The 27,964-nt window shown below is 34.3% G+C and overlaps 1 protein-coding gene across 1 annotated transcript; it reads left to right on the forward strand.

Moving 5' to 3' along the window:
• On the forward strand, positions 1 to 27,788 carry LOC132718275 (long-chain-fatty-acid--CoA ligase 4-like). Its single transcript, XM_060701957.1, has 16 exons — positions 1 to 158; positions 1,971 to 2,153; positions 2,725 to 2,937; positions 3,273 to 3,450; positions 6,971 to 7,077; positions 9,835 to 9,976; positions 10,788 to 10,868; positions 11,224 to 11,352; positions 12,362 to 12,426; positions 13,008 to 13,079; positions 16,644 to 16,783; positions 22,826 to 22,998; positions 23,381 to 23,455; positions 24,389 to 24,577; positions 25,023 to 25,298; positions 27,712 to 27,788. The coding sequence occupies exons 2-16, from the start codon at positions 2,019 to 2,021 to the stop codon at positions 27,786 to 27,788; spliced, it is 2,052 nt and encodes a 683-aa protein (XP_060557940.1). The 5' UTR covers positions 1 to 158; positions 1,971 to 2,018.
• The last annotated feature ends 176 nt before the right edge of the window (positions 27,789 to 27,964 follow it).

Genomic DNA, 27,964 nt, shown 5'->3' on the forward strand with positions numbered 1-27,964 from the left:
AATTGTCATATCACAAATATAGAAGGTTTGCTTAAGATAAACAGTACATCAGATCATACAGCCCGAAAGCAGGCTTTATATTGGATAATACACTTAACATGAAATAGACCTTGAAAGTTATATTAAGTATTAAAGGGATTTTCTTTTGTTTCATCAAGGTTGGTTAATATTTTATTGGATTTTATTATGTTGTCATTGGATAATAATGAAAACGAATGTCTTGATTGCGGGTGTTTAAGAAAAAACAGTTGGATATATAGATTGGATAGAGACAACAATATTGTTTGTATTTCTTTTGTCATTTCACGAGATTTTATAGGATTTATTTGAAAATAGCAGAAATACATGTATATCTCTATTATAAATGATAACATTATGACATTTATGATGTTTCTTTTCTCAATGAAAACATTTAGTTTGTTCTTAATTAAATACAGGCTCCAGTAGGTCATTGACCTTAATAAACCAGGTAAAGGTATTGAACTTTAAGTAGAGTCTTTCTTATGTCACTTTATGGAGTTTTGTGCCAGCCTATACATCTATGCAGCCTTCACAGATTCCATATTGGTGGTTCTAAATTTTAGTATGTTGAGATCAAAATTTTGAATTTTTAAAACATACTGTTCAAAAATTCAAAATAAGACACATTTATCACAAAGTTAGCAGGTGGAAGGTTAAATAAACATTACACAGTTTCTTGAACTTGAATTTCAAGTTGCAAGATTGATAAAACTTTTTAACAACTTTTTCACACTGTTAGTAAAAATGTAGGTCAATATGTCCTCTATTTTTCAAAAAAGAAATGATATATCTTGACATGGATAAAAACAAATGCATTAGCTAATACATGTATATCTTGACATTGATCTTCATGGTTGTAGATTGCCAAATGCAATTAAGTAAAAATGAACTTGTTGCATTTATCTCAATCGGTAAATCTTGACCTATCCTTATAAAGGTCCAATGTGATTACAAGTTAGTTAAGTGCCTAAAATCTGCAAACTGCAGTACTGTCTGTACATGTACTTTAAAATGCTTTTTCATGATCTTTACAGGACAAATTTGTTACAGTTACTGTAACTATGTTTGCCGGCAAGTAATTAAAAATATGAGCCGTGTCATGACAAAACCAACATAGTGGCTTTGCGACCAGCATGGATTCAGACCAGCCTGCGCATCCGTGCAGTCTGATCAGGATCCATGCTGTTCGCTTACAAACCCTATTACAAGTAGAGAAACTGATAGCGAACAGCATGGATCCTGATCAGACTGCGCGGATGCGCAGGCTGGTCTGGATCCATGCTGGTCGCAAACACATTATGTTGGTTTTGTCGTGACACGGCTCATATTTTTAATTGGACAATGACATTTTGCATATAATAGTTTAAAGTGCTGTAGTGCTGCATTGCATGATGACACTTGAATCTTAAGTAGGTTTTAATTTCTTTTCTTCCTTTTAAGCAAAGAATATTGATATGGATATACGTGTTGGTATCAAAAGAGAAACTTGATATGTCAATAAAATAGCTTAAGTGCTGGAGCTTCAGGGGGTCTCTGGCCCCAAGTCCCTTAGTGATGCCTAACTAGAACATTGCCCTGGACCCATCAGGGGCCCTATAGTCTAATTGTACTACAAGTTGAAATAATAAGCTGTTTATTATGAATGGGCATTATCTCCTCAATGAAGAATCTAGATTCTGATCAAGAAAGAGAATACCCAGAATCTAGTGTTAGACATGGAAATAGTTTGACTATCCTTAAGTGGCCCTATTATCTCAGATCTACTGCTTATCCAGGACAATTTTCAAGATTTTTTTATCAAGAATTTTAAATTCTAACCATGTGTTCCTGAAGTACATGTACATGTATTTATAAAACTGTATTAATGAGGAATTGTTACATGTATGAAAGGACTGACATCCTTGTTAATCTTTGCCATGTAACATATTTTATTTTCTATTAATTTACAGAGATGGCAAATTTCCTATGAAGGATAGTAAAATCTACATTGTGCAGTGATGGCGGACATATTACTGCACCTAGTGTTTGGTGTGTTTAGAGCAGTGACCTTGGTCTACAACATTGTCACCTTTGTACCTTACTATGTTGTGTGCCAGCCTGGAGAAAAGCTGAAACGATCAAATAGGCTAAAGGTCTGTATCCAGGCATATCTCAAAATGGGAATTTCCCAGAAATGTAATCAAATTATGTATTGTCTGAAATGAATAATTACATATATAAACTTAGTTTTAATGTTTTTCACTCATTTATTTCATGTTATTGTTTCCGGAAAATGAATTCATTAATTATGTAAATTGAACATGTACATAAATTTAATTACCATATTTGTTATAATCAGTTCACCCAGGGTTACATGAAAGTGACATTTCAACCATGTGTAAATTATCGGTGAATATGTAAAACTAACTTAACATTTGATGAAGACAATTTCTGAAAATAATAAACTAAAGCTTAAGTACTCACTCACAGACCAAGCTAAATTACCTTTTCCATATCTGGTAAAAATCTATTCCATTGGTGAGAAGAAAACTAAATAAAATGAATCCTGAACTTTCTCGTGTATGTACAGCATCAAAACAGACTCTAGAAGGAACATTCTTAGAGCCAGAATTCTTTTTTTTGTATGATTTGCTTTGTATGATTTGCTTTGTATGATTTGCTTTGTATGATTTGCTTTGTATGATTTGCTTTGTATGATTTCAGGCAAAGAGATTAGATGTAGATCCTGATACTCCATACAGGGCTGTAGAAGTTGCTTTAAAAGAGCTCACAACCACACCCTTCCCAGAATGCCGTACTTTAGATGATCTCTTCATACGTGCTGTTAGAATATATGGCGGTAAAAAATGTCTTGGTACGAGAGAAGTTCTCCGCGAAGAGGACGAAAAGCAACCGAATGGAAAAGTCTTTAAAAAGGTACTAATATTGTTTGCTTTTGTAAACATTTATACTTTCATGTGAATAAAAATATCTGGCATGGTTGAAGGAAAATAATGGTTTTAGTCAAGTTCAGAATCGTGTCTGAAATAATGGGCATAGGAGCATTTTGATAAAGCTCTATGCTAGTATAATTGAAAATGTAAGGAATATTTAGTTTAGTTAAAATGTTCTTTTTATGTTTTGTTACATGTTTGAAAACAGTAACAACATTTTATTAGGTATTTTGACTTATCTTATAATTACAAATGTAATCAATTTTCTTTTCTTGTTTTTAAAGGTAAACTTCCATGTTGTGTTTGTTTTATGTACAGGTGATACTTGGTGAATATAACTGGATATCATTCGAGGAGGTATTTACACGTATAACCAACTTAGGCAGTGGTTTATTAGCTTTAGGACAGAAACCTCGCTCTAATACCCTCATATATGCTGAGACCAGGGCTGAATGGATGATTGCTGCACAAGCTTGTTTTAAATATAACTTTCCAGGTAAGAAACAGTCGGGAACCTAGATCATAACTGGAGAATTTTTATCAGGATTACCAAATCAGGTGTTGAGTATCACACACACACACACACTGGTTTTTATCGCGCACACATCCTTCTTGTTTATGTGATAATTTTATAGATACTTTTCTTGTTAATGGACTGATTTCTATCAGGGAAAGAGCACAGGAAGTGTAAGTGAAAGCTTGAAGTTGTTCAGAAATTTGACATCTTAAAGAATATAGACCTATTTATGAAAATTTCAGACTAAATATTTCCGAAGTCTAGTACTATTCCATGTGTATAAGATGTTAACATATTTGTGAAAAAACTCAGTCTGCCCATTTCATCTATGGTGAATTTGGTTTCTGATTAAATGAAATATTTATTTACATTATAGAAGTATATTTTATGGTATCATAGTCTATTTCTACTGTTTTTAAGAAGTAAGACTTACTTGTGCCACGAAAATAGAAACTAACCTTAATTCTTAGTGGAGTTTTAAAGTAACTTTGATTTCACACCTATTAATTGTTGATTTTTTAATTTGATGGATTTCAGCGTAAGAATTATAAAAAAAGTTTGCATCCAACAGTACATGCACTTGTTAGACTGTATGGTTGTGCTCAATACTTGTGACATAGATAAGTCGTTATAACTGTGAACACTTCAAGGATAAGATAAAATGTACTTGAAAATGAGCAGCTGATTATGAGCTGTAGTTTTAGATTTTATAGTAATGTTTTTTACTTTCTTGATTTTTAAAGTAGATTTTACATATAATAATGACAAAAAATCTTAACCTTTTACCTGCTGAAGCCAAAAAGAAATAAGTCTTTGCCACTAGTATAGAGCCAGACCAGCCTGCAGGCTCTATACTGTTAGTTTATACAAAATTTATTTTTTTTAATTTGTAAAAAAAGCAAAAAATTTTAAGTTACAGTCCCCAACGGGTCCTTTTTGCTAAAGGGAACAGGGTTTGCCCCAATAAGGTAGTATGATATTTAGTCGACACTTAAACCCTTTTAGCCATCTTCCACATGCATAGACTTTTTGGCTAGCAATTTTTAATTTTTTGATACAGTTTTATTCCGGGATTCAAAACGGGGGGGGGGGTTTTTAAAAAAAAATGAAAATTTTTAATTACTTTTTTTGATCTTTTTCCTTTTTTACTGCTAAAATTCCCCCCCCCCTCGAAAAAATGGGGGGGGAATTATCGAAACTAGATGACCCCCACACCCCCCGTCCATAATAACACTGTTGAAATAACTTTCTTGAACTTTGAATGGACTGTTCTAAATTCAAACCTGGGTAGGTCCATTATAAAATTTCAGCAGGAAAAGTGTTAAATGGATATTTCTTGTGCTGTGTCCCTTTGTGCTCACTATTTTTGTACAAACATTGATGAAAGGGAGATAATAAGGGTGTGTTATCAACAGTTTTTAAGATGATATAAAGATACATATAAATGGGTTTTTAAACAATTTTGAATGGAAACCATGTTGCCTCTAGTTCTATACTGGTGGCTAATGAATTTAAATATTTTGATACTGACATCCCTGAAAATATTGATGGACAGTTCCAAATTTTAAACTGGACTAATCCATTTCAAAAGTTGAGTAGGGTAAGCATTGCATTTACTTAGACTGGTTATTTACAGTGGATGTCGATTGCGAGTAAGATGTTCCATAATAATTGACTTCTTTGTTCTTTCATTTCAGGAATTGAGATTTTTTAAAACAAATTGAATTAAGATTTAGTGATTTTTCATTTATTTTTATTATGCCCCCATTTCGAAGAAAAGGGGGTATATTGCTTTGCACTTGTCGGTCCGTAGACCAAATGGTTTCCGAATGATAATTAAAGAACCCTTAGGCCTAGGAACTACAAACTTGGTATGGTGATTGGTCATGACCAGTAGATGACCCCTATTGATTTTGGGGTCAAGGGGTCAAAGGTCAAGGTCACATTGACCTTGTAAGCAAAAACGGTTTCCAATCAATGACTAAAGAACCTTAAGGCCTAGGAACTTCAAACTTGGTATGGTGATTGGTCATGATCAGTAGATGACCTCTTTTGATTTTGGGGTCAAGGGTCAAAGGTCAAGGTCACATTGACCTCTTGGGTAAAAACGGTTTCCGATCAACAACAAAAGAACCTTAAGGCCTAGGAACTTCAAACTTGGTATGGTTGATTGGTCATGACCAGCAGATGACCCCTATTGATTTTGGGGTCAAGGGGTCAAAGGTCAAGTCAGATTGACCTTGTAGGTAAAAACGGTTTCCGATCAATAACTAAAGAACCCTTAGGCCCTGGTAATTCAAACTTGGTATGGTGATTGGTCATGACCAGCAGATGACCCCCATTGATTTTGGGGTCAAGGGGTCAAAGGTCAAGGTCACATTGACCTCTTAGATAAAAACGGTTTCCGACCAATAACTTAAGAACCCTTAGGCCTAGGAACTTCAAACTTGGTATGGTGATTGGTCATGACCAGCAGATGATCCCTATTGATTTTGGGGTTAAGGGGTCAAAGGGCAAGGTCACATTGACCTTGTAGGTAAAAATGCTTTCCGATCAATAACTTAAGAACCCTTAGGCCTAGGAACTTCAAACTTGGTATGATGATTGGTCATGACCAGCAGATGACCTATTGATTTTGGGGTCAAGGGGTCAAAGGTCAAGGTCACATTGACCTTGTAGGTAAAAACTGTTTCCGATCAATTAACTAAAAACGCTTAGGCCTAGGAACTTCAAACTTGGTATGGAGATTTGTCATGACCAGCAGATTACCCCTAATGATTTTGGGATCAAGGGGTTAAAGGTCAAGGTCACATTGTCTTGTAAGTAAAAACGGTTTCTGATCAATAACTAAAGAATGCTTCGGCCTAGGAACTTCAAACTTGGCATGGTGATTGGTCATGACCAGCAGATGACCCCTATTGATTTTGGGGTCAAAGGTCAAGATCACATTGACCTTGTATGTTAAAACGGTTTCTGATCAATAATAAAAGAACCGTTAGGCCTAGGAACTTCAAACTTGGCATGGTGATTGGTCATGACTAGCAGATGACCCCTATTGATTTTGGGGTCAAGGGGTCAAAGGTCAAGGTCACATTGACCTTGTAGGTAAAAACGGTTTCTGATCAATTAACTAAAAACACTTAGGCCTAGGAACTTCAAACTTTGTATAATGATTGGTCGTGACCAGCAGATGACCCCTATTGAGTTTTGGGTCAAGGGGTCAAGGTCATGACCAGTAGATACTTGATAACCCTTATTAATTGTTTGATCACTGGGTCAGAAGTCATGCATAATAACCTTATCACATGACTAATTGGCTGCTGATAGGGGGCATACATGTTTTACAAACATATCTTGTTTAATCTGAAAAGCATCTTTCAGGCTCCTTTACTTAAACTTTTAATCTACCTAGGTGTGCTAATCTGTTTAAAAGTCTGTTTTATAGTGGATTGCTGTACACTGCATGTAATACAGGAGTTTTTGTTTCTGTATATTTTAGTTGTGACATTGTATGCAACATTAGGAGAAGATGCCCTGGTACATGGTATCAATGAGAGTGAAGTCAGCTATGTCATCACATCAGCTGACCTTCTACCCAAGTTTCAGGTAGGTCATTTACAAATATGTACTTGTTACATTCACTTAACTTAGTCTTGATTTTAACCTTTGGAAAATTAATGGCAAATAATATTTTATCCAGTCGTCCAGTATAATGGACAGTCTTACCAGGTTTAACTGTTTGCTGCCAAATTTTTGTATTCAGTGATACTGAAAACACTTCATCTTCTTTTGGTATGTTCCAAGTCCAATGCAAGGCAAGTCTTTTACACAAGTTTAACATGATACGAGTTAATAAGTGTTGACACTAACATGATACGAGATAATTAGTGTTGACAGTTACATGATACGAGATAATAAGTGTTAAAACTAACATGATACGAGATAATTAGTGTTGACAGTTACATGATACGAGATAATTAGTGTTGACACCAACTAACATGATACGAGATAATTAGTGTTGACACTAACATGATATGAGATAATTAGTGTTGACAGTTACATGATATGAGATAATTAGTGTTGACACATACTAACATGATACGACATAATTAGTGTTGACAGTTACATGATACAAGATAATTAGTGTTGGACACCAACTAACATGATATGAGATAATAAGTGTTGACACTAACTAACATGATACGAGATAATTAGTGTTGACACTAACTAACATGATACAAGATAATTAGTGTTGACACTAACTAACATGATACGAGATAATTAGTGTTGACACTAACTAACATGATACGAGATAATTAGTGTTGACACTAACTTGCATGATATGAGATAATTAGTGTTGGCACTCACTAACATAATACGAGATAATTAGCGTTGACACTAACTAACATGATATGAAATAATTAGTGTTGACACTAACTAACATGATACGAGATAATTAGCGGTGACACTAACTAACATGATATGAAATAATTAGCGTTGACTCTAACTAACATGATATGAGATAATTAGTGTTGACACTAACTTGCATGATATGAGATAATTAGTGTTGACACTCACTAATATGATATGAAATAATTAGCGTTGACTCTAACTAACATGATACGAGATAATTAGTGTTGACACTAACTTGCATGATACGAGATAATTAGCGTTGACACTAACTAACATGATACGAGATAATTAGTGTTGACACTAACTAACATGATACGAGATAATTAGTGTTGACACTAACATGATACGAGATAATTAGTGTTGACACTAACTAACATGATACGAGATATTTAGTGTTGACACTCACTAACATGATACGAGATAATTAGTGTTGACACTAACTTGCATGATATGAGATAATTAGTGTTGACACTCACTAATATGAATATGAGATAATTAGTGTTGACACTAACTAGCATGATACGAGATAATTAGTGTTGACACTCACATATATGATATGAGATAATTAGTGTTGACACTCACTAACATGATACGAGATAATTAGTGTTGACACTCACTAACATGATACGAGATAATTAGTGTTGACACTAACTTGCATGATATGAGATAATTAGTGTTGACACTCACTAATATGATATGAGATAATTAGTGTTGACACTAACTTGCATGATATGAGATAATTAGTGTTGACACTCACTAATATGATATGAGATAATTAGTGTTGACACTAACTAGCATGATACGAGATAATTAGTGTTGACACTAACTAGCATGATACGAGATAATTAGTGTTGACACTCACTAACATGATACGAGATAATTAGTGTTGACACTAACTTGCATGATATGAGATAATTAGTGTTGACACTCACTAATATGATATGAGATAATTAGTGTTGACACTCACTAATATGATATGAGATAATTAGCGTTGACACTAACTAACATGATACGAGATAATTAGTGTTGACACTAACTTGCATGATATGAGATAATTAGTGTTGACACTCACTAATATGATATGAGATAATTAGTGTTGACACTCACTAATATGATATGAGATAATTAGTGTTGACACTCACTAATATGATATGAGATAATTAGTGTTGACTCTAACTAACATGATACGAGATAATTAAGTGTCGACACTAACTAGCATGATACAAGATAATTAAGTGTCGACACTAACTAGCACATCTGTTCACCTAACAGCCTGTGACTATTTCTTGTTCATGAATAGACTTGCTATATAGAAATTCGACTGTGTAACATACTAGAATAATAATGGAACTCTTTCATTGCTAAAGCCAATGGATTTGATTGTCTTCCCATTGCACATTGGATTCAATACCTACTTGGCACATTATATTATTAAGTGGTTAAGGCATCTGATCCTTAGCTTTTGAATCATGAATTTAAGCCTAACTGCTATCCTGTTGTGTGTCCTTAAAAGATGTCTGTGCTAGTTGGTACAAGAAGAATATGAATAATACATATTTCAAAAACAAACATATTTAAGCTAAATTTTATGTTGTTCAAGCTAGCAATGTTTCTGCCTGTCTAAGTTTTCAAATATATTGGATATCCATCTTCCCTTTTAGGCACTAAGAGTAAGAATCCTTTATTTTAACCAAATATAGTTTATGCATTTTTTTCCATTTGAGTGCTAGTGGCAGAAATAAGAGACCGGTAGTTTCAAATATAAATCTCTCAACTACTAATGGACTGTTCCAAATTCAAAGCAGACAAGGCCATTACAAAAATAAGGAAAGTAAGGTTGACATAATTACAGGTATTTTAAGAAATGCCCTTCTGCAGACAAAAAGCAGTACTAATTTGCAATTTTCAGTTACTTAAACTGGTACTTTTATATATGTGTTATATTTACAGGGAATCTTTGACCAGATCCCGAAGGTTACTCACCTGATTATCATGTGTGATGAACAAAGTGTTTCCAAGAAAGATTATCCGAGCCATATTAAAATATTGACGTTTGCAGAAGTTGAATTGATTGGAGCTGAGCCTGATAATAGTAGGTTCTATTTGTGCAACTCAACATTTACATATCAATAAGCATATTGTTTTAATACCGTAATCCTTTTCCCCCCCAAATTTATACAACACTATCATATTTATACAATATTCTCATAGTTATACAACCCTGTCATATTTAAGCAAGACTGTCATATTTATACAACACTGTCATATTTATACAACACTGTCATATTAAACAACACTGTCATATTTAAACAACACTGTCATATTAAACAGCACTGTCATATTTATACAACACTGTCATATTTATACAACACTGTCATATTAAACAACACTGTCATATTTATACAACACTGTCATATATATATACCACACTGTCATATTTAAACAACACTGTCATATTTATACAAAACTGAAATATACAACACTGTCATATTTATACAACATTGTCATATTTATACAACACTGTCATATTTATACCACACTGTCATATTTATACAACACTGTCATATATATATATATATATATATATATATATATATATATATATATATATATATATATATATATATATATACATACCACACTGTCATATTTATACAACACTGTCATATTTATACAACACTGTCATATATATGCAACACTGAAATATTTATACAACACTGTCATATTTATACAACACTCATATTTATACAACACTGAAATATTTATACAACATTGTCATATTTATACAACATTGTCATATTTATTCAACATTGTCATATATATATACAGCATTAACTTGCTTGTATTTTGTCATATTTTATACAATATCTGTACATTTATCATGTAATATTATATTTATACAGTGAGAACACCAGTTACAAAACCATCTAGGGATGATACAGCTGTTATAATGTATACATCAGGCTCTACTGGTAAACCTAAAGGTAATACAATATTTCTACCTGCGTGATATCCTTGATAAATCTGAATCTAGTTTATCTTGTAAAATAATGCAAATTATTAGAATCAGTTTGAAACGGTGCTGAAAACAAGAACCATTAGATTATTTTTATGCTTTAATGAATTGTCTCCCTTGGTTAGTTTTTTATTTTACCTCGATTGATGACCGAAACCTTATGAAACATGTTTTTAAATTTCAATGGATTAATGAGAAAAAACATATTGCACATTACACTATTACTGGTTAGTACAGGGAGAAAACTTCTGAAACATTTTGGTCTTGGAATGTTTAAATGAACAAGTGAATTATATTTAATGATTTGATGAATGATATTACAGGTGTTATTATAAGTCATGGTAACCTGATGTCGGGGATGTCAGGTCAGTGTCAGAGGATAGAGGGATTGGGACCACATGATACATACATTGGATATCTACCTCTAGCTCATGTACTTGAACTTAGTGCAGGTAAATTAAACTCATTTGTTCTTCATGCAAATTCTATGATTGTTAAGAGTCATCTACCTAAGACTGTTGTTTGACTACAAGTCATGTGGTCGCCAGTTTGGTTTCTGGCTAATCTATCTTAAACAGGGCTGCCGATTTTCCGCGGATTTCCGTCCTGGGTCATTTTTGAGATCGATGTAAATTCGACAAAAACAATAAATTAATTCGTCATATTTTATACAGTACCCCAAAAAAAACCGGCACGCTTCGGCTTTTATCGTTACCCTAGCCGCCTATGGTATGTCTGTAAGCGCTTTTCTCATTGGTCAAATCGAGTCTTTTCCGGCATTCTATTTTAGAATAACCAATCAAATTACAGTTTACATTGTCGCTCTTGTCTGTTGTCAAAATGTCGGATGTTTGTTTTGAGGGCTGATGAAAACCTGAAGTCCAACTAAAAATGTCTCTGAATGGCTTTAAAGGCAACCAAGGAAGTCAAATTTAGAGTCCAGGAAATTGATTTTAATAGGGCATACCAAATCATCAGAATCCAGGAGCTTCCGGGGGCTTCGCCCCTTGGGCCCCCAAGAGGGCTCTGCCCTGGATCTGCAAAGGGGGCTTGCGCAGCCTCCTTGACCCCCGGCGTATTTTCCTCTGATTTTGCAACTTGCTGTTGGCAGCCCTGCTTAAACTGGCCTCCTAGGCCAAGTTGTCAAGATCACTGACTTCAAATCACTTGACCTTCACTGCTTTGATTTTGAATCCCATCGGAGACTTTGAATTTTGTCTAGTGAGGAAGCTATCCAGCTAGTTTACAGAAGGCCAGTTGCCAGTTTGTGCCTGAGATAATAAGATAAAAATGAAATTTTGTTCCTCTCTATGTCCAGTTTATTCTCAGTAGAGATCATTTATCTTGCTTTTTTACAAGCCAAATATTTTAATTGATAAAAATTAGGAAGTTTGTCATTTATTTTATCTTACTAATTTGTAAGTATTTATATTTGTACATGTATGCAAATATTTTTTTCAGAAACTGCCTCACTGTCACATGGTGTTGCCATTGGATACTCCTCACCTCTCACTCTCACAGATCAGGTTTGAACCTTCATTAAGACATTCAAGTGAAGATAAGCAGATGTGTTTCTTACACTCTGAAAGCTAACAGGGATTTAGAATTTCAGAGCTATTCTATCAGTATGACATAATGCCACCTTGCTCATTTGTGCAGTCTGGTGCTATTAAATTTTAACATTTTGATAAACATATACAAAACCCTCCTATTAGCAATGGATTGTTTCAGATTCCAAATAGGACAGTTCCATTATACAAAGTCATAGATGAAAGGGTTAAACTGTTTCCTATGATTACCATTTGACATTCAAAATATTTATTTATTTTACAAAAATTAGTTATAAACTGCAGTATTTGTTTCTGTATTTTGTATATATTCCTTGTGTAAATGTATTTCTTTCTGATAATGTATTTACTGTACTAGTGTATTTATTGTATTAGTGTATTTATTGTATTAGTCTATTTATTGTATTAGTTTATTTATTGTATTAGGGTATTTATTGTATTAGTCTATTTATTGTATTAGTCTATTCATTGTATTAGTGTATTTATTGTATTAGTCTATTTATTGTATAAGTGTATTTATTGTAATGTTTTATTTTCAGTCGAGCAAGATCAAGAAAGGTAGTCAAGGAGATATTAGTGTTCTAAAACCTACTCTGATGGCTGCAGTACCTGTAAGTTTATCTCCCTTTACATATCTAGTTCTGTAGTTCTTCAAGTCTACAATAACTGTGTTATATCTCCAGACTGTTAGCCTACTGAATATTATAAATGGACCTGTGCTTCTGTCAGTCTGGATAAACCATTCATCATATTTAATATGTAATTGTACTGATTGAAAAGCAAACAGTGCAGACCATGATCAGAAGGCACCTATGTGCTAGATGATCTTGGTCTACAATGGTAACATGGGTGCAATCAATTGCTGCTCGCTGGCTAAGGATTAAATGTAAATTCTAAAGAAATATATATTGTATTAAGACAAAGGAAAAGTTAAAAAATAAAGAGTGTGACATACTGCTACCTGGTAGCACAGCACTGTCTTAATGAAAACTAGCGGTACACAAACAAAAACACACTCTTATTTTAACAGTAATCAAAGCCAGTAAAATATGTGAGAAGAAATATTCTATTATATTAGAATAATTATCTGTTAAAAACAAATATGAAGAACAGCTTAATATAAATCCGGAAACTGGTTCTGCAAGAGTGAACAATTTACACTTTTAATGACCAAATTTAACCTTCAATTTGCACATTGCTTATGTCACCAGGTAGTATTGTATTGTGTTTTCGGAGGAAGTTAGAGCTCAGGTTTTTTAGCTCACCTGTCACAAAGTGACAGGGTGAGCTTTTGTGATCGCTTTTCGCCCGGCGTCCGTCCGTCGTCCGTCCGTCCGTAAACTTTTACTTTAAATGACATCTCCTCATAAACCACTAAGCCAATTTCATCCAAACTTCACAGGAATGTTCCTTTGGTGGTCACCTTTAAAAATTGTTCAAAGAATTTAATTCCATGCAGAACTCTGGTTGCCATGGCAACCGAAAGAAAAAACTTTAAATATCTTCTTTTAAAAAACCATAAGAGCTAGAGCTTAGATATTTGGCATGAAACATCTTCTAGTGAGTGTCTATCAAGTTTGTTCAAATAAAAGCCCTGGGGTCAAAATTGGCCCTGCCCCGGGGGGTCATTGATTTTCCCTATATGCATATAGTAAAAACTTAAAAAATCTTTTTTTAAAGAACCCAAAGAGCTAGAGCTAAGCTATTTAGCATGAAACATGTTCTAATGGGTGTCTACCAAGTTTGTTCAAATAAAAGCCCTAGGGTCAAAATTGGCCCCGCCCCGGGGGGTCATTGATTTTCCCTATATGCATATAGTAAAAACTTAAAAAATCTTCTTTTAAAGAACTCAAAGAGCTATGGCTAAGATATTGAGCATCAAACTATTCTAATAGGTGTCTACCAAGTTTGTTCAAATAAAAGCCCTGGGGTCAAAATTGGCCCCGCCCCAGGGGGTCATTGATTTTTCCTATATGCATATAGTAAAAACTTAAAAAATCTTCTTTTAAAGAACCAAAAGAGTTAGAGCTAAGATATTTAGCATGAAACATGTTCTAATAAGTGTCTACCAAGTTTGTTCAAATAAAAGCCCTGGGGTCAAAATTGGCCCCGCCCCGGGGGGTCATTGATTTTCCCTATATGCATATAGTAAAAACTTAAAAAATCTTCTTTTAAAGAACTCAAAGAGCTATGGCTAAGATATTTAGCATCAAACATGTTCTAATAGGTGTCTACCAAGTTTGTTCAAATAAAAGCCCTGGGGTCAAAATTGGCACCGCCCGGGGGGGGGGGGGGGGTCAGTGATTTTCCCTATATGCATATAGTAAAAACTTATAAAATCTTCTTTTAAAGAACCCAAAGAGCTAGAGCTAAAATATTTAGCATGAAACATGTTCTAATGGGTGTCTACCAAGTTTGTTCAAATAAAAGCCCTGGGGTCAAAATTGGCCCCGCCCCAGGGGGTCATTGATTTTCCCTATATGCATATAGTAAAAACTTAAAAAATCTTCTTTTAAAGAACTCAAAGAGCTATGGCTAAGATATTGAGCATCAAACATGTTCTAATAGGTGTCTACCAAGTTTGTTCAAATAAAAGCCCTGGGGTCAAAATTGGCACCACCCCAGGGGGTCATTGATTTTCCCTATATGCATATACAGTCTAACTTGCCCATACGACCACGTGTATTAAGCGACTTTTGTCTTAAACGACCACTTTAGATTCCCCCCGATCATTTTCTCTCTATATCTTTAATGTATTAAGCGACTTTTGCTCAACGCGACCAACGACCGCTAATTAGTCACCTAATTGACATCAATCTTTTCATTAAACGACCACTTTTACCTGTCAAGTAACTGTGTTTTTAGAGAACGCCACCTCGTTATGTCACAAGTGTCAACAATCAAAACACAACAATAAACGTGTGAAAAGCTATTTCCCATACCGTTTTAGCGTATGCAAATGAAGTTAAGTATACGCGTGATGTGTATTAACCAATAATATCGGATAAACAATGCAGCTCTCCGCCCATACTGAGATGGTGTATACGCTTCGCTTGTTGACATTTAGACTGCATTGAATTGACCTTGAACTTGATCAGCCATTAAATTAATCGTAACAAATAGATGTAGTTTGTTTATTTCAAATGAAAAATGCACAACAGAAAACATCCTCACTAATAGGGTTTTCGTGTTGGAGACAAGGAAAAACAACGGAGAAGCTAAAATATTCTGGAAAAAATGTCAAACATGTACGTAATGGATCTTGAAACTGTTTTGTCAATAAATATCAGAAAGTTATTTTTTACATTTGCATCCATTTAGATTATCGGAGCGTACTTTTATATAAAAATGAAGTTGAAAAACAATCCCACCGAATAAAAAAAATGTCATTTATAAACTTTGACTTTTATATCATGCTGACTGTCTTAAGAGACCGTTTCATTAAGCGACCGTTTTGGGTGTTTCCCTTGCCCGGTCGCTTAATACACGTTTGACTGTAGTAAAAACTTAAAAAATCTTCTTTAAAAGAACCAAAAGAGTTAGAGCTAAGATATTTAGCATGAAACATGTTCTAATAAGTGTCTACCAAGTTTGTTCAAATAAAAGCCCTGGGGTCAAAACTGGCCCGGCCCCAGGGGTGTCATTGTTTCTAACTATGTGTGTATAGTAAAAACTTTAAAAAATCTTCTTTTAAAAAGCCCAATGAGCTAGAGCTTAGATGTTTAGCATGAAACATCTTCTTATGGGTGTCTACCGAGTTTGTGCAAATAAAAGCCCTTGGGTTAAATTGGCCCTGCAACGTAGGGGGGGGGGGTGGGGGGGGGCTATATACAGGTGAGCGACCTCAGGGCCACCATGGCCCTCTTGTTGTATGTTTTATTAATAAATGTCTATTATTAAAAAAAAAGACAATTAAAAAAAAAACTTGAATTCAGTTCGGAAACTGATACCAGACCAGTATAGTGGTAACAGTAAATAGAACACTAGTGTGTCATACTGAATCTTTTATAAACCTTACAAAGGTTTTAGGTGCAATGACACAAAAATGATCTAATGGTCTATTTCATGTACATTGCTTATGATTTGTCAGTCATGTTTGAATAATTCATTTTGCACAAACACTTTAATAATAGTTCCTATATGTTTACATTGTTTTAGTGATCGTCATTTTTCAGGTGATTATGGATAGACTGTATAAAGGTGTATGGGACAAAGTAAAGTCTGGTAGTCCATTTAGTCGTGCTCTGTTCCAGTTTGCCTATGAATACAAGAAGAATTCCCTAGAGAAAGGTTACGATACACCAGTTTTTAACAAGTATGTTCCTACATTATAATGTATATATAACATTATACCCCCAAAAATGAAGTTTGGGGGGGGTATATAGTAGTCACCCGGTGGTTGGTCGGTCGGTCGGTCCAGCGGTCCGTTGCATTTTCCTTGTCCGAGCATAACTTGAAGACTAATAGTTGGAATTCAATATAACTTCATACAATGGTCAAGCACATTGAGAGGAAGTGCAGTGCACAAGAACCATAACTCCATCTTGACTAATTACAGAGTTATTGCCCTTTGTTACTTTTCCTTGTCCGGAGCATAACTTGAAAACTACTGGTTGAAACTCGAAACAACTTCATACAATTGTCAAGCACAATAAGAGGAAGTGCAGTGCACAAGAACCATAACTCTATCTAAAGTATTTACAGAGTAATTGCCCTTTGTTATTTTTCCATTGCTTTCTTTTGTCCGGACTATAACTTGAAGACTTATAGTTGGAATTCAATATAACTTCATACAATGGTCAAGCACATTGAGAGGAAGTGCAGTGCACAAGAACCATAACTCCATTTTGACTAATTACAGAGTTGCTGCCCTTTGTTTCTTTTCCTTGTCCGGAGCATAACTTGAAAACTACTTGTTGGAATTGAAAACAACTTCATACAATGGTCAAGCACAATAAGGGGAAGTACCATGCACAAGAACCATAACTCCATTTTGACTAATTACAGAGTTATTGCCCTTTGTTACTTTTCCATTGCTTTTTTTGTCCGGAACATAACTTGAAGACTAATGGTTGGAATTCAATATAACTTCATACAATGGTCAAGCACATTGAGAGGAAGTGCAGTGCATGAGAACCATAACTCCATCTTGACTAATGACAGAGTTATTGCCCTTTGTTACTTTTCCATTGCTTTTTTCTTGTCCAGAGCATAACTTGAAAACTACTAGTTGGAATTCAAAACTATTTCATACAATGGTCAAGTATATTGAGAGGAAGTGCAGTGCACAGAAACCATAACTCTTTTTTGACTAATTTAAAAGTTTTTGCCCTTACTTACTTTTAATTGTCCAGTGTATAACTTGAAAATTAATGGTTGGAATTCAATGAAACTTTATACAATGGTCAAGGGCAGTGAGATGAAGTGCAGTGCACAAGAACAATAACTCTATTTGGACTAATTACAGTTATTGCCTTTGTTACTTTTTTTGTCCAGTGCATAACTTGAAAACTAGTAGTTGGAATTCAATACAACTTCATACAATGGTCAAGCACAATGAGAGGAAGTGCAGTGTACAATAACCATAACTAAATCTTCAGTATGTATAGAGTTATTGCCATTTGTTCCTTTTCCTTGTCTTTCTGGACTTATTACAGAGTAATCTAATAAAACTTCATCAATGGCCAACCAATATTATTTCCACTATACAGTCAAAAATTGCCATAGTGACCCACTGTATTCAGTGACTTCCTGTATTTATGACCATTTCGAGTCCACCCAACGATTTGCGGTTATAAAGTTGCACTGTATTAAGCAACTCACTGTGTTACGTAACTACCATGATTTATACATCCATAAGGTGTATATCACTGTTCTTACTTCCTGTCTGGTTAAAGGAAATGTTGGAAACAAAGAAAAAATGTACATGTACAATATCATTCTGACATTATTTTAATAGTTTTATAGGCACTAAATGTTTAATAATCCATTTAACAATCAAATATTCAAATACAGTGTAAATTGTACATATATACAATATTTAACACTGTACTACTCACTAATACTGCTCTTACCATACATAAATGTTTTAACCCTACATGTATATTGCTCTATTTGTATTATGGAACTTTTTGATAATGTTTGGATGTTTGACAGTAAACCTGTATTTAAAGAATTCCTGTCTGATGTGACTTTCTTAAGAAAATACCGTAGACTGAATATCTCTTTGAGCTGCTTGAGTGGTTCTCTTGATTCCATGATCACATGTTTGTCTTGCTCAGACTATGAGTAGATACCAACTTATTGACCCTCCATTTTAAAGTCAATGGTTTGAGCAAGATAATTTTTTTCTGCTCATCATTGTACTTGTATCAAATACTTATTAAGGTGACATTCAGAATCCAGTTTTAAGATTTCCAACTTTAAAGGTGATTGTCATAATTTAAGGTCAATGGTAGGTGCCTGTTCTGTACATTCAGAATCCAGTTTTAATATGACCAATTTTAAAGGTAAGGTCAGAGTTCAAGGTTTTGAGGCTATATATCACTCACCCGTGCCGATTTTGCGACTCCGTAAATATGGTATTGGACTGCCGTGCATATATTTTGACGTGACATCATTAGCGTTATACACTATAGCGTAAAGACGCGCTAAATGTTAGCGTTTTACTATAACGTTACTTATTTCACTTTAAACGGTCTTTAATTTAGGTATGTGATAAATAGAATATTAAATTTGTGTAAGTTCATTACTGAATTTATTCAACTCTTTGAATAAAATAATATTATGCTCGCCAGAGGCTCGCATAATAAAATTCTATTCAACTTGTGCAATAAATTCAGTATTGAACTAACACTCATTCAATATCCCCTATATATCATTAACCACTTGAGGATGACTTGTGTTACATTGGTGAGAAGTTTGTTTCTTTGAAACAATAGGTAGCAGAACTCTGATTTCACACAACCCAATTTATAAAAATTCAGCTTCAGGTATACATAACCCTTCCTTTGCCACTTTCCATTTTTTGTCTATTTGGAAGAAAAAGTGCAGCTATTATGATATCTGCAGTGTTATTGTTGTTGTCATCATGCATAAACGTTAATATAACCTATTACTCAAACAGTTCTAAAGGTATCTATATGAAACTTCGAATACTTGCTTATCATGACAAAAAGCAGTTGTACGACAAGGGGCATAATTTTGAAAGCTATATTTTTGGAGTAATGCCCCCTTTTGTTCCCCAGCCTTTTTGAAGAAAAAAGTTGGATATAGAAAAAGGCTCTGTCCGTCCGTCAGATTTTCGTGTCCTGTCCATAACTACATATATGTCATTTATAATTGGAATTGAAAATAAATTGCACAAATGTTTGTTATAATAAGATTATGTGTCATGCACAATAACAGGAACCCTACCTCCAAGGTCAAGGTCACACTTGGTGATTAAAAGTCAACAATGTCTATTTGAGGGTATATGTTGTGTCCGGTTCATAACGTACTTATCCATGAAGAGATTTCGAAAATACTTGGCACAAATGTTCACAATAATGATATGATGTTGCATGCACAAAAACCAGTTGCCTACGTTGGAGGTCAAAGACTTACATAGTCTGTTATAGGGTATATTTTGTGTCCGGTCCATAACTTCTTTATATTTCACTAAATTTTTTTAAATGAATTTATTGTTACTTGCATGTGCAGATCTAGCATTGATCAAAATTTTGTACTGAAAGTCCAGATCCCATACCTAAATCTTTTGAAATAGCACAATTTTGTGCTTCATGTAAAAACTTCCCTTAGGCGGGAGACGTTGGTATCCCTGTTACAAATTCTAGTTAACATTTTTGTCATAAGTGGTTATTTTAACAGACACCATTAGTTTTGACACCATAAGGTGCTGTTGTTATGCAGGTCACTTTACAGTCTATGGTGATGGTAGTTTTATATTCCAGGCATACTTTTCAAATTAGGCTACTGACACTTTGTTTATATTTGTTTTAATGAATGAATCCATTGTTTATGTTAATTCACTCAATGTAGGGGGAAGTCAAAGGTAGGCATGAAATACCAAGAGACACCTTTAAAACGAAAAATGTAAAATAAAAAATGAACACAATTTTTTTTTCATCATAGGCTTTGCCTACTTTCATATTATAGACTGATTCCTGGAAGTAGTTATTTTCTCCATAAATTCCATAAATAGAATCTACTTCTGGGAATCACTTGAACAACAATAGACTTCCACTTCCATTCAAGGTCTCAATTAATTATTTACATGTTTAATTTATGTGCTGGGATTAGTTTCTAAAACTGACTTTCAAAAAAAAAAAAGGACTTTAGTTTCAAGTTTTTAATTTTTATGTGTTTTGCTTTATTACTTATTTATAAACTATTGACAGAAACTAGACCTGTGATAAAATATTGTAATTGTTGCGAGACTATACAAGAAGTACATTTAGTGTTAAGTAAAGAACATTTAAGTTAGATGTACTTTAAGTTTTAGTGTAGTTTAGGATCTGTGGTATAAGTTTAGATCTTTGGTACAGTTTATGATCTTTGGTACAGTTTATGATCTTTGATGTGGTTTATGATCTTTGGTACAGTTTATGATCTTTGATTTGGTTTATGATCTTTGGTACAGTTTATGATCTTTGAAGTAGTTTATGATCTTTGGTACAGTTTATGATCTTTGATGTGGTTTATGATCTTTGGTACAGTTTATGGTCTTTGATGTAGTTTATGGTCTTCAGTGTGGGTTATGATATTTTTTCAGGTTATAAGTAGTGTTGGGTATCGGGCTCAAAAATCACTATCGATAATCGGACCACCACAATCGATAGTCTGCCGATAGTATAATCGAGTTTCGCACTTATTATGGACCTATTTTCTTTTAAGGTACCAATCCTTGTATGTATTTTTTTATACAGTAGTGACCACATTTTGAGAATAAATAAACTCTTGTCTCCAAGATTAAAGTATGATTTGCTTTTGAATTCAAAATAAACAACACAAATACCTAATACTACTTTGTGACAGTCAGTTATTGTATAATACAACTTTATGGCAGTCAATATTAGTACTAGTCAACAGGTCACAATGTAAATGAGTAGTATTGTAGATCACTCATTTAACAACAGTAGATAATCATATATAAGTTTATAATGTTATGTTATTACACACTATAATTTTCTAAAGTAGTATTAACCATGATAAATAGGTTTTGAATACAAAAAGACTTTAGGATTGTCTGGAATTAAAGAGATTCAGTCGGGAAATTTCCATTTGACTGCAAGTAAAAAAGTTACGCCCTAAGCAATTCATGGGTGGTAGAACATTAGAACAATCGATTTTTAAAAAGGACTATCGATAGTTGCTGATTTTGGGGTGGTCCGATTAGTTATCGATTTTCAGAGACAATCGGGACAACACTAGTTATAAGGCAACTCCATTTAGGTGTCACCATCCCTGGCCTTTCTGATCATATGGTGTAGTGCACTAGAAGTGTACAAGGCTGGGAAGTTTATTGTGAACTCAACAGTAGTACTGGTAAACTGCTTGTGCCCAGGAAAGATGTGGTAGCTGAACTTTGCTGTTGTTTATTCAATCTGGCTTATTGCTGTGATCCAGAGTGAAAACTACCTATAACACCACAAACCATATAAGATTGAAAAACTTAATGTGTTAGAAAATTATAAATGTTCCTTTACTATGAACCCCAAATTTTACAAAACTATTATACATGTATCTAGTTGATAATGTGAGTCTGTAAATTTAAAACAGTTGTAGTGGAACCTGCATGGCTGCAATAATAAATAGAGATTATTTCCCACTTAAACTTGTGTATACAAATACACCCAAATTTTTTGGGGTACATTTTTTATACATTATTAATTATTTAAAGAAAATTATTGTTTTGTTTCATTTTAATTAAAAAAAAAGACCAAAACATCCGAAATAAACCAAATCAATATTACAGACTATTTAGGTGAATTCCCCAGATCTAACATCTGGAATATACAGAAAGTACCTGAAAACAGTCTTTACCTAGGTTTTTTGCTACAAATTGAGACAGTTTATTGTGCTATACACACATTTAAAATCAGCATTATTTCAGCATCATGACAAAACCAACATATGGGTTTGCGACCAGCATGGATCCAGACCAGCCTGCGCATCCGCGCAGTCTGATCAGGATCCATGCTGTTCGCTAACCAACCCTATTTCAAGTAGCAAAACTGATGGCGAACAGCATGGATCCTGATCAGACTGCGCGGATGCGCAGGCTGGTCCGGATCCATGCTGGTCGCAAACCCATTATGTTGATTTTGTCATGACACGGCTCATTTTGTAATTTCAGAATTTTGTTCAGTAAGATACAGCAGTTACTGGGTGGTAGACTGAGAATGATGTTAAGTGGTGGTGCGCCACTCTCGGAGAAAACACAGAGGTTTATGAACATTTGTTTCTGTTGCCCGGTATTACAGGGTTATGGCCTTACAGAGACCTGTGGAGCCGGAACAGTCTGTGATGGTTTGTAAATAAATACCTTACAAGTGTTAAATATGTAAAGAAATGCAGTTTCTTACCTGAATTAATTACCTAAGGTGTCATATGACTATATCAACATGGATGTTTTGCCAGAAGGGCTCAAACCCTTGTCTTTAGAGGCTAGCATCTTCGCCACTTTCAGGAGTCTGCTCCTATATAGAATATGGATGTTTAGTGCATTAGTTTGAGTTATGCATGTCAATTTATAAGATATAGAATGGTATAATGATTATTAGGCGGAAAGTATTTGAGATTTTTTAATTCACATAAACATTGAGAGGAGTGTTTTATTCCCAATTTTATATATTATATTTTAAATATATGGTATGTTGTTTATGTGTATGTGTTTTCTATTGTATTTCAGTAAATGATATGAGTACAGGGCGTGTTGGACCACCTTTGACATGTTGTGAAATCCGACTCAGAGATTGGCTAGAAGGTACAGTATTTATACTCAGGGAAAATAGTGTAATGAAATAGTGCCAATATTATATGAAGGTCACAAAAAAATAGTGCAAAGTTTGTTAATATCTATTTATATGACATGATTCAGAAGGTCATTATCTATGTCATCTCACTTGCTCATATAATTTAATACATTCTGTTATGATAAATATTGTCAACAATAATAGGTAACCACGGAAGTACTTATTACATGTGGTTAAGATGTCCCTGAAGAATTGGGATAAATGAAATTAAGTGCCTAGCATTGCAGTGTGGCTTGGTTTTGGAAAAAAAAATTGATAATAAAATTAATGCCAATGCTGGCCACATATTGTATTTGATGTACACCAGTTTGGATATTATAGTATATCAACTGTGCACTGAAAAACATTTGACATAGCCATGTTTGTTGAATCTTTTAACATTTGAGCCGCGTCACAACAAAACCAACATAATGGGTTTGCGACCAGCATGGATCCAGACCAGCCTGTGTATCCGCGCAGTCTGATCAGCATCCATGCTGTTCGCTATTGGTTTCTCTACTTGTTGTAGAGTTTGAAGGCGAACAGCATGGATCCTGATCAGACTGCGCAGATGCGCAGGCTGGTCTGGATCCATGCTGGTTGCAAACCCAATATGTTGGTTTTGTCATGACGCGGCTCATCTGAGCTCCAGATACTATATGTGATAAAACTATCCAGCTAGCTTGCGCAACATCAGTGGTTCTTCTCAGATGCCTGTTTGTGCCTGAAAATAATGTAGGGAGGGGCACCTGAGGTCTTCCTCTACCCGTAAAGCTGGAAAGTCACCATGTGACCTATACTGTGTCAGTGCAAATTAAAACCCAATCAGAACAAAAAAAAAAAAAACAGAAACTAGTACAGCAAATCTTCATCTGTATCAGAATTAACTTAACATTTTTTTACAGGAAATTACCTAAATACAAACAAGCCTTACCCCCAGGGTGAAATTCTGATAGGTGGTGGCAATGTTGTACAAGGTTATTATAAGAACAAGGAGAAAACAGAGGAAGATTTCACTGTCATTGATGGTTTACAATATTTCTGTACCGGTGATATAGGGCAAATAGAGAGTGACGGAAGTTTGAGGGTGATTGGTGAGCACTGACATGCTTTATATTCACTTCAATTTACTCTAGTGTCTAGAATTTAGTGATATAGTGTCTAGTGATTTATTACGAGTTCAATATCTACACAGAATATACAGATTATTTCTTTTTATAGATTTTCAGGTCTGTTGATTATTTGGTCAAAATACTTGAAGTACCCTATTAATATGATCTGAAAATTTGGTTAAAATATTGGAATGTGCTTATTTTGTGATCTTGAGATTCTGTAATTATAATTCTGAAAATATGTTGAATGTTAGATCTAAGTATTCACCTGAAAATACTTGGGTTATACAGATTTTCTAGGCTGAAGATTTTGCTCAACAAACTTGGAATTGATTAGCTAAATTTCAGGTCTGAAGACTTTTGTAGAAATGTTTGAAATTTTTTATCTAAGTAAGTTTCAAGAAAGATAAAATATTGTAAATTTCAGATCGTAAGAAGGATCTTGTGAAACTACAGCATGGAGAATACATATCTCTCAGCAAGATTGAGACAGCATTAAAGATGAGTCCACTAGTAGAACAAATCTGTATCCATGCCAACAGTTCACAGTCTGTGTGTATAGCGCTGATTGTACCCAGTCAGAAAAACCTTACAGAGCTGGCAAAGAAAGTGGGCGTGACTGGAAAAGAGATAGAAGACTTATGTGAAGATGAGAAGGTGGAGAAGGAGGTGTTGAAAGAGTTAGCTGTTGTTGGTAAAAAAGGTAGGTCATTTGACAAAAGTTTAATATAAGAAATATGAAATAAATGTCTCAAAGAGTTCAATCATATTTATTTTCTTTTTAGCTCACCTGTCACAAAGTGACAGGGTGAGCTTTTGTGATCGCTTTTCGTCCGTCGTCCGTCCGTAAACTTTTACTTTAAATGACATCTCCTCATAAACCACTAAGCCAATTTCATCCAAAACTTCACAGGAATGTTCCTTTGGTGGTCACCTTTAAAAATTGTTCAAAGAATTTAATTTTCCATGCAGAACTCTGGTTGCCATGGCAACCGAAGAAAAAACTTTAAATATCTTCTTTTTAAAAAAACCATAAGAGCTAGAAGCTTAGATATTTGGCATGAAACATTTCTAGTGAGTGTCTACCAAGTTGTTCAAATAAAAGCCCTGGGGTCAAAATTGGCCCCCCCCCGGGGGGTCATTGATTTTCCCTATAAGCAATACTAGATAAAAAACTTCAAAAATTTCTTTTAAAGACCCAAAGAGTATGCCTAAGATATTTAGCATGAAACATGTTCTAATGGATGTCTACCAAGTTTGTTCAAAAAAAAATCCTGGGGTCAAAATTGGGCCCCGCCCCGGGGGGTCCTTGATTTTCCCTATATGCATAAGTAAAAGAACTTATAAAAATCTTCTTTTAAAGAACCCAAAGCAGCTAGAGCTAAGATATTTAGCATGAAACATGTTCTAATGGATGTCTACCAAGTTTGTTCAAATAAAAGCCCTGGGGTTCAAAATTGGCCCCGCCCCAGGGGGTCATTTGATTTTCCCCTAATGCATATAAAAAACTAAAAATAATTTCTTTTTAAAAAAACCCAAAAGAGTTGAGCAAAGATTTAGCAAGAAAACATGTTTCTAATAAGTTGTCTACCAATTTGTTCAAAATAAAAGGCCTGGGGTCAAAATTGGCCCCGCCCCGGGGGTCATTTATTTTCCCTATATGCATATAGTAAAAACTTATAAAATCTTCTTTTTAAAAGAACCCAAAGAGTAGAGCTAAGATATTTTAGCATGAAACATGGTTCCTAATGGGTTGTTCTTACCAAGTTTGTCAAAATTTAAAAGCCCCTGGGTCAAATTTGGTTTCCGCCCCGGGTGTTCATTTGGATTTTTCCCGCATATGCATTTTATAGTAGTAAAAAAATTAAAAAATTCTTCTTTTAAAAGGAACTTCAAAGAGCTATTTTGCTAAGATATTTGAGCATTCAAACATTTCTATTAGGGTGTCTACCAAAGTTTGTTTCAAATAAAAGCCCTTGGGGTTCAAATTGGGCCCCGCCCAGGGGTCATTTGATTTTCCCTATATCATTATAGTAAAAACTTAAAAATCTTCTTTTAAAGAACTCAAAGAGCTTTATTGCCTAAGATATTTAGGCTGAAACATGTGTCTAATAAGTGAACTTACCAAGTTTGGTCAAATAAAAGCCCTGGGGGTCAAAATTGGCCCCGTCCCGGGGGTCATTGATTTTCCCTATATGCATATATAAAAACTTAAAAATCTTCTCGTAAAAACTCCAAGATCTTAGGGCTAAGGATTAATTGAGCATCAAACATGTTTCTTAATAGGTGCTCTACCAAGTTTGTTCAAATAAAAAGCCCTGGGGTCAACATTGGCCCCGCCCCCAGGGGGTTAAACATTGATTTTTCCTATATGCATATAGTAACTTTAAAAAATCTCTTTTTAAAGAACTCAAAGGCTATGGCTAAGGATATTTAGCATGAAACATGTTCTAATAAGTGTCTACCAAGTTTTGCGTTCAAATAAAAGGCCTGGGGTCCAAAATGGCCCCGCCCCTGGGGGTCATTGATTTTCCCTATATGCATTATAGTAAAAACTTGTTGTGGGTTGGGGGGCCTATTATAACGGTGTGAGCGACCTCAGGCCAATCCAATGGCCCCCCTCTTGTTTTTTTTTAAACGTTGTTCTCATTGTTAAGTGTGTACAGGGTATTGTCTTTCAAACCTTTTTGCCCTCGGGTTTACTTAGTGAAGCTTACAAAAACATTATCAAATTAGCTTTTTAGTGTCTTAGTAACTTCAAATCCAAACTCAACCTGGTTAAACCTTGTCTGTAAAATTTTATCAAGTTGTATGTGTTGAATTGTGTGTTTCATGTTTGAATTATGTTTAACATTTTTGTTATTTTGGTGCACAATGTTTGATATTAGACTTGTATTATATCTGTTTCATATTTGTTTTTTAATGTGTTTATTGTGTCCACAAATAAAGCTTCCATATTTACCTTATCAATATTAAGTGACAGATGCAGTCTTAAAAGACAAACAGTTCTAAATTAATGTTACTGGTATCCTTTCCTAGATAAATTTTGTCCCGCAACTATGATATTAGTAAACAATAAGCTCGATATTAACAACCTCTGTTTTTTTAATTGCCAGCAAAATTGGAGAAAGTTTTAAATTTCCTGCTCAAGTTAAAGTTGTTGCCCAGAACCTTAGGATGCCACGATTACTGACTGGTTACAGATGCATTTTAAACTGAAAACGTTAAAACATTTTTGAAAAACATTTAAAAACCCAGTCTGCAGAGGATGCTACTCATTGCATAAAAAATAATTAACCATGATGAGATCAAACATGTACATATTATAATAGTGGTTTATTTTTTTAGATAAATACTGGATTTGCATAT

This window comes from Ruditapes philippinarum, unplaced genomic scaffold (genome assembly GCF_026571515.1).
Source record: "Ruditapes philippinarum isolate M1 unplaced genomic scaffold, ASM2657151v2 ctg1325_1_1_1_1, whole genome shotgun sequence".
Lineage (NCBI taxonomy): Eukaryota > Metazoa > Mollusca > Bivalvia > Venerida > Veneridae > Ruditapes > Ruditapes philippinarum.

Coding starts and splice junctions, on each gene's coding strand:
- LOC132718275 (XM_060701957.1), top strand. CDS start 2,019: ATGGCGGACATATTACTGCACCTAGTGTTTGGTGTGTTTAGAGCAGTG. Junction 9,977..10,787: donor TGGAGCTGAGCCTGATAATA/GTAGGTTCTATT, acceptor ATATTTATACAG/TGAGAACACCAGTTACAAAA. Junction 25,299..27,711: donor AGCTGTTGTTGGTAAAAAAG/GTAGGTCATTTG, acceptor TTTAATTGCCAG/CAAAATTGGAGAAAGTTTTA.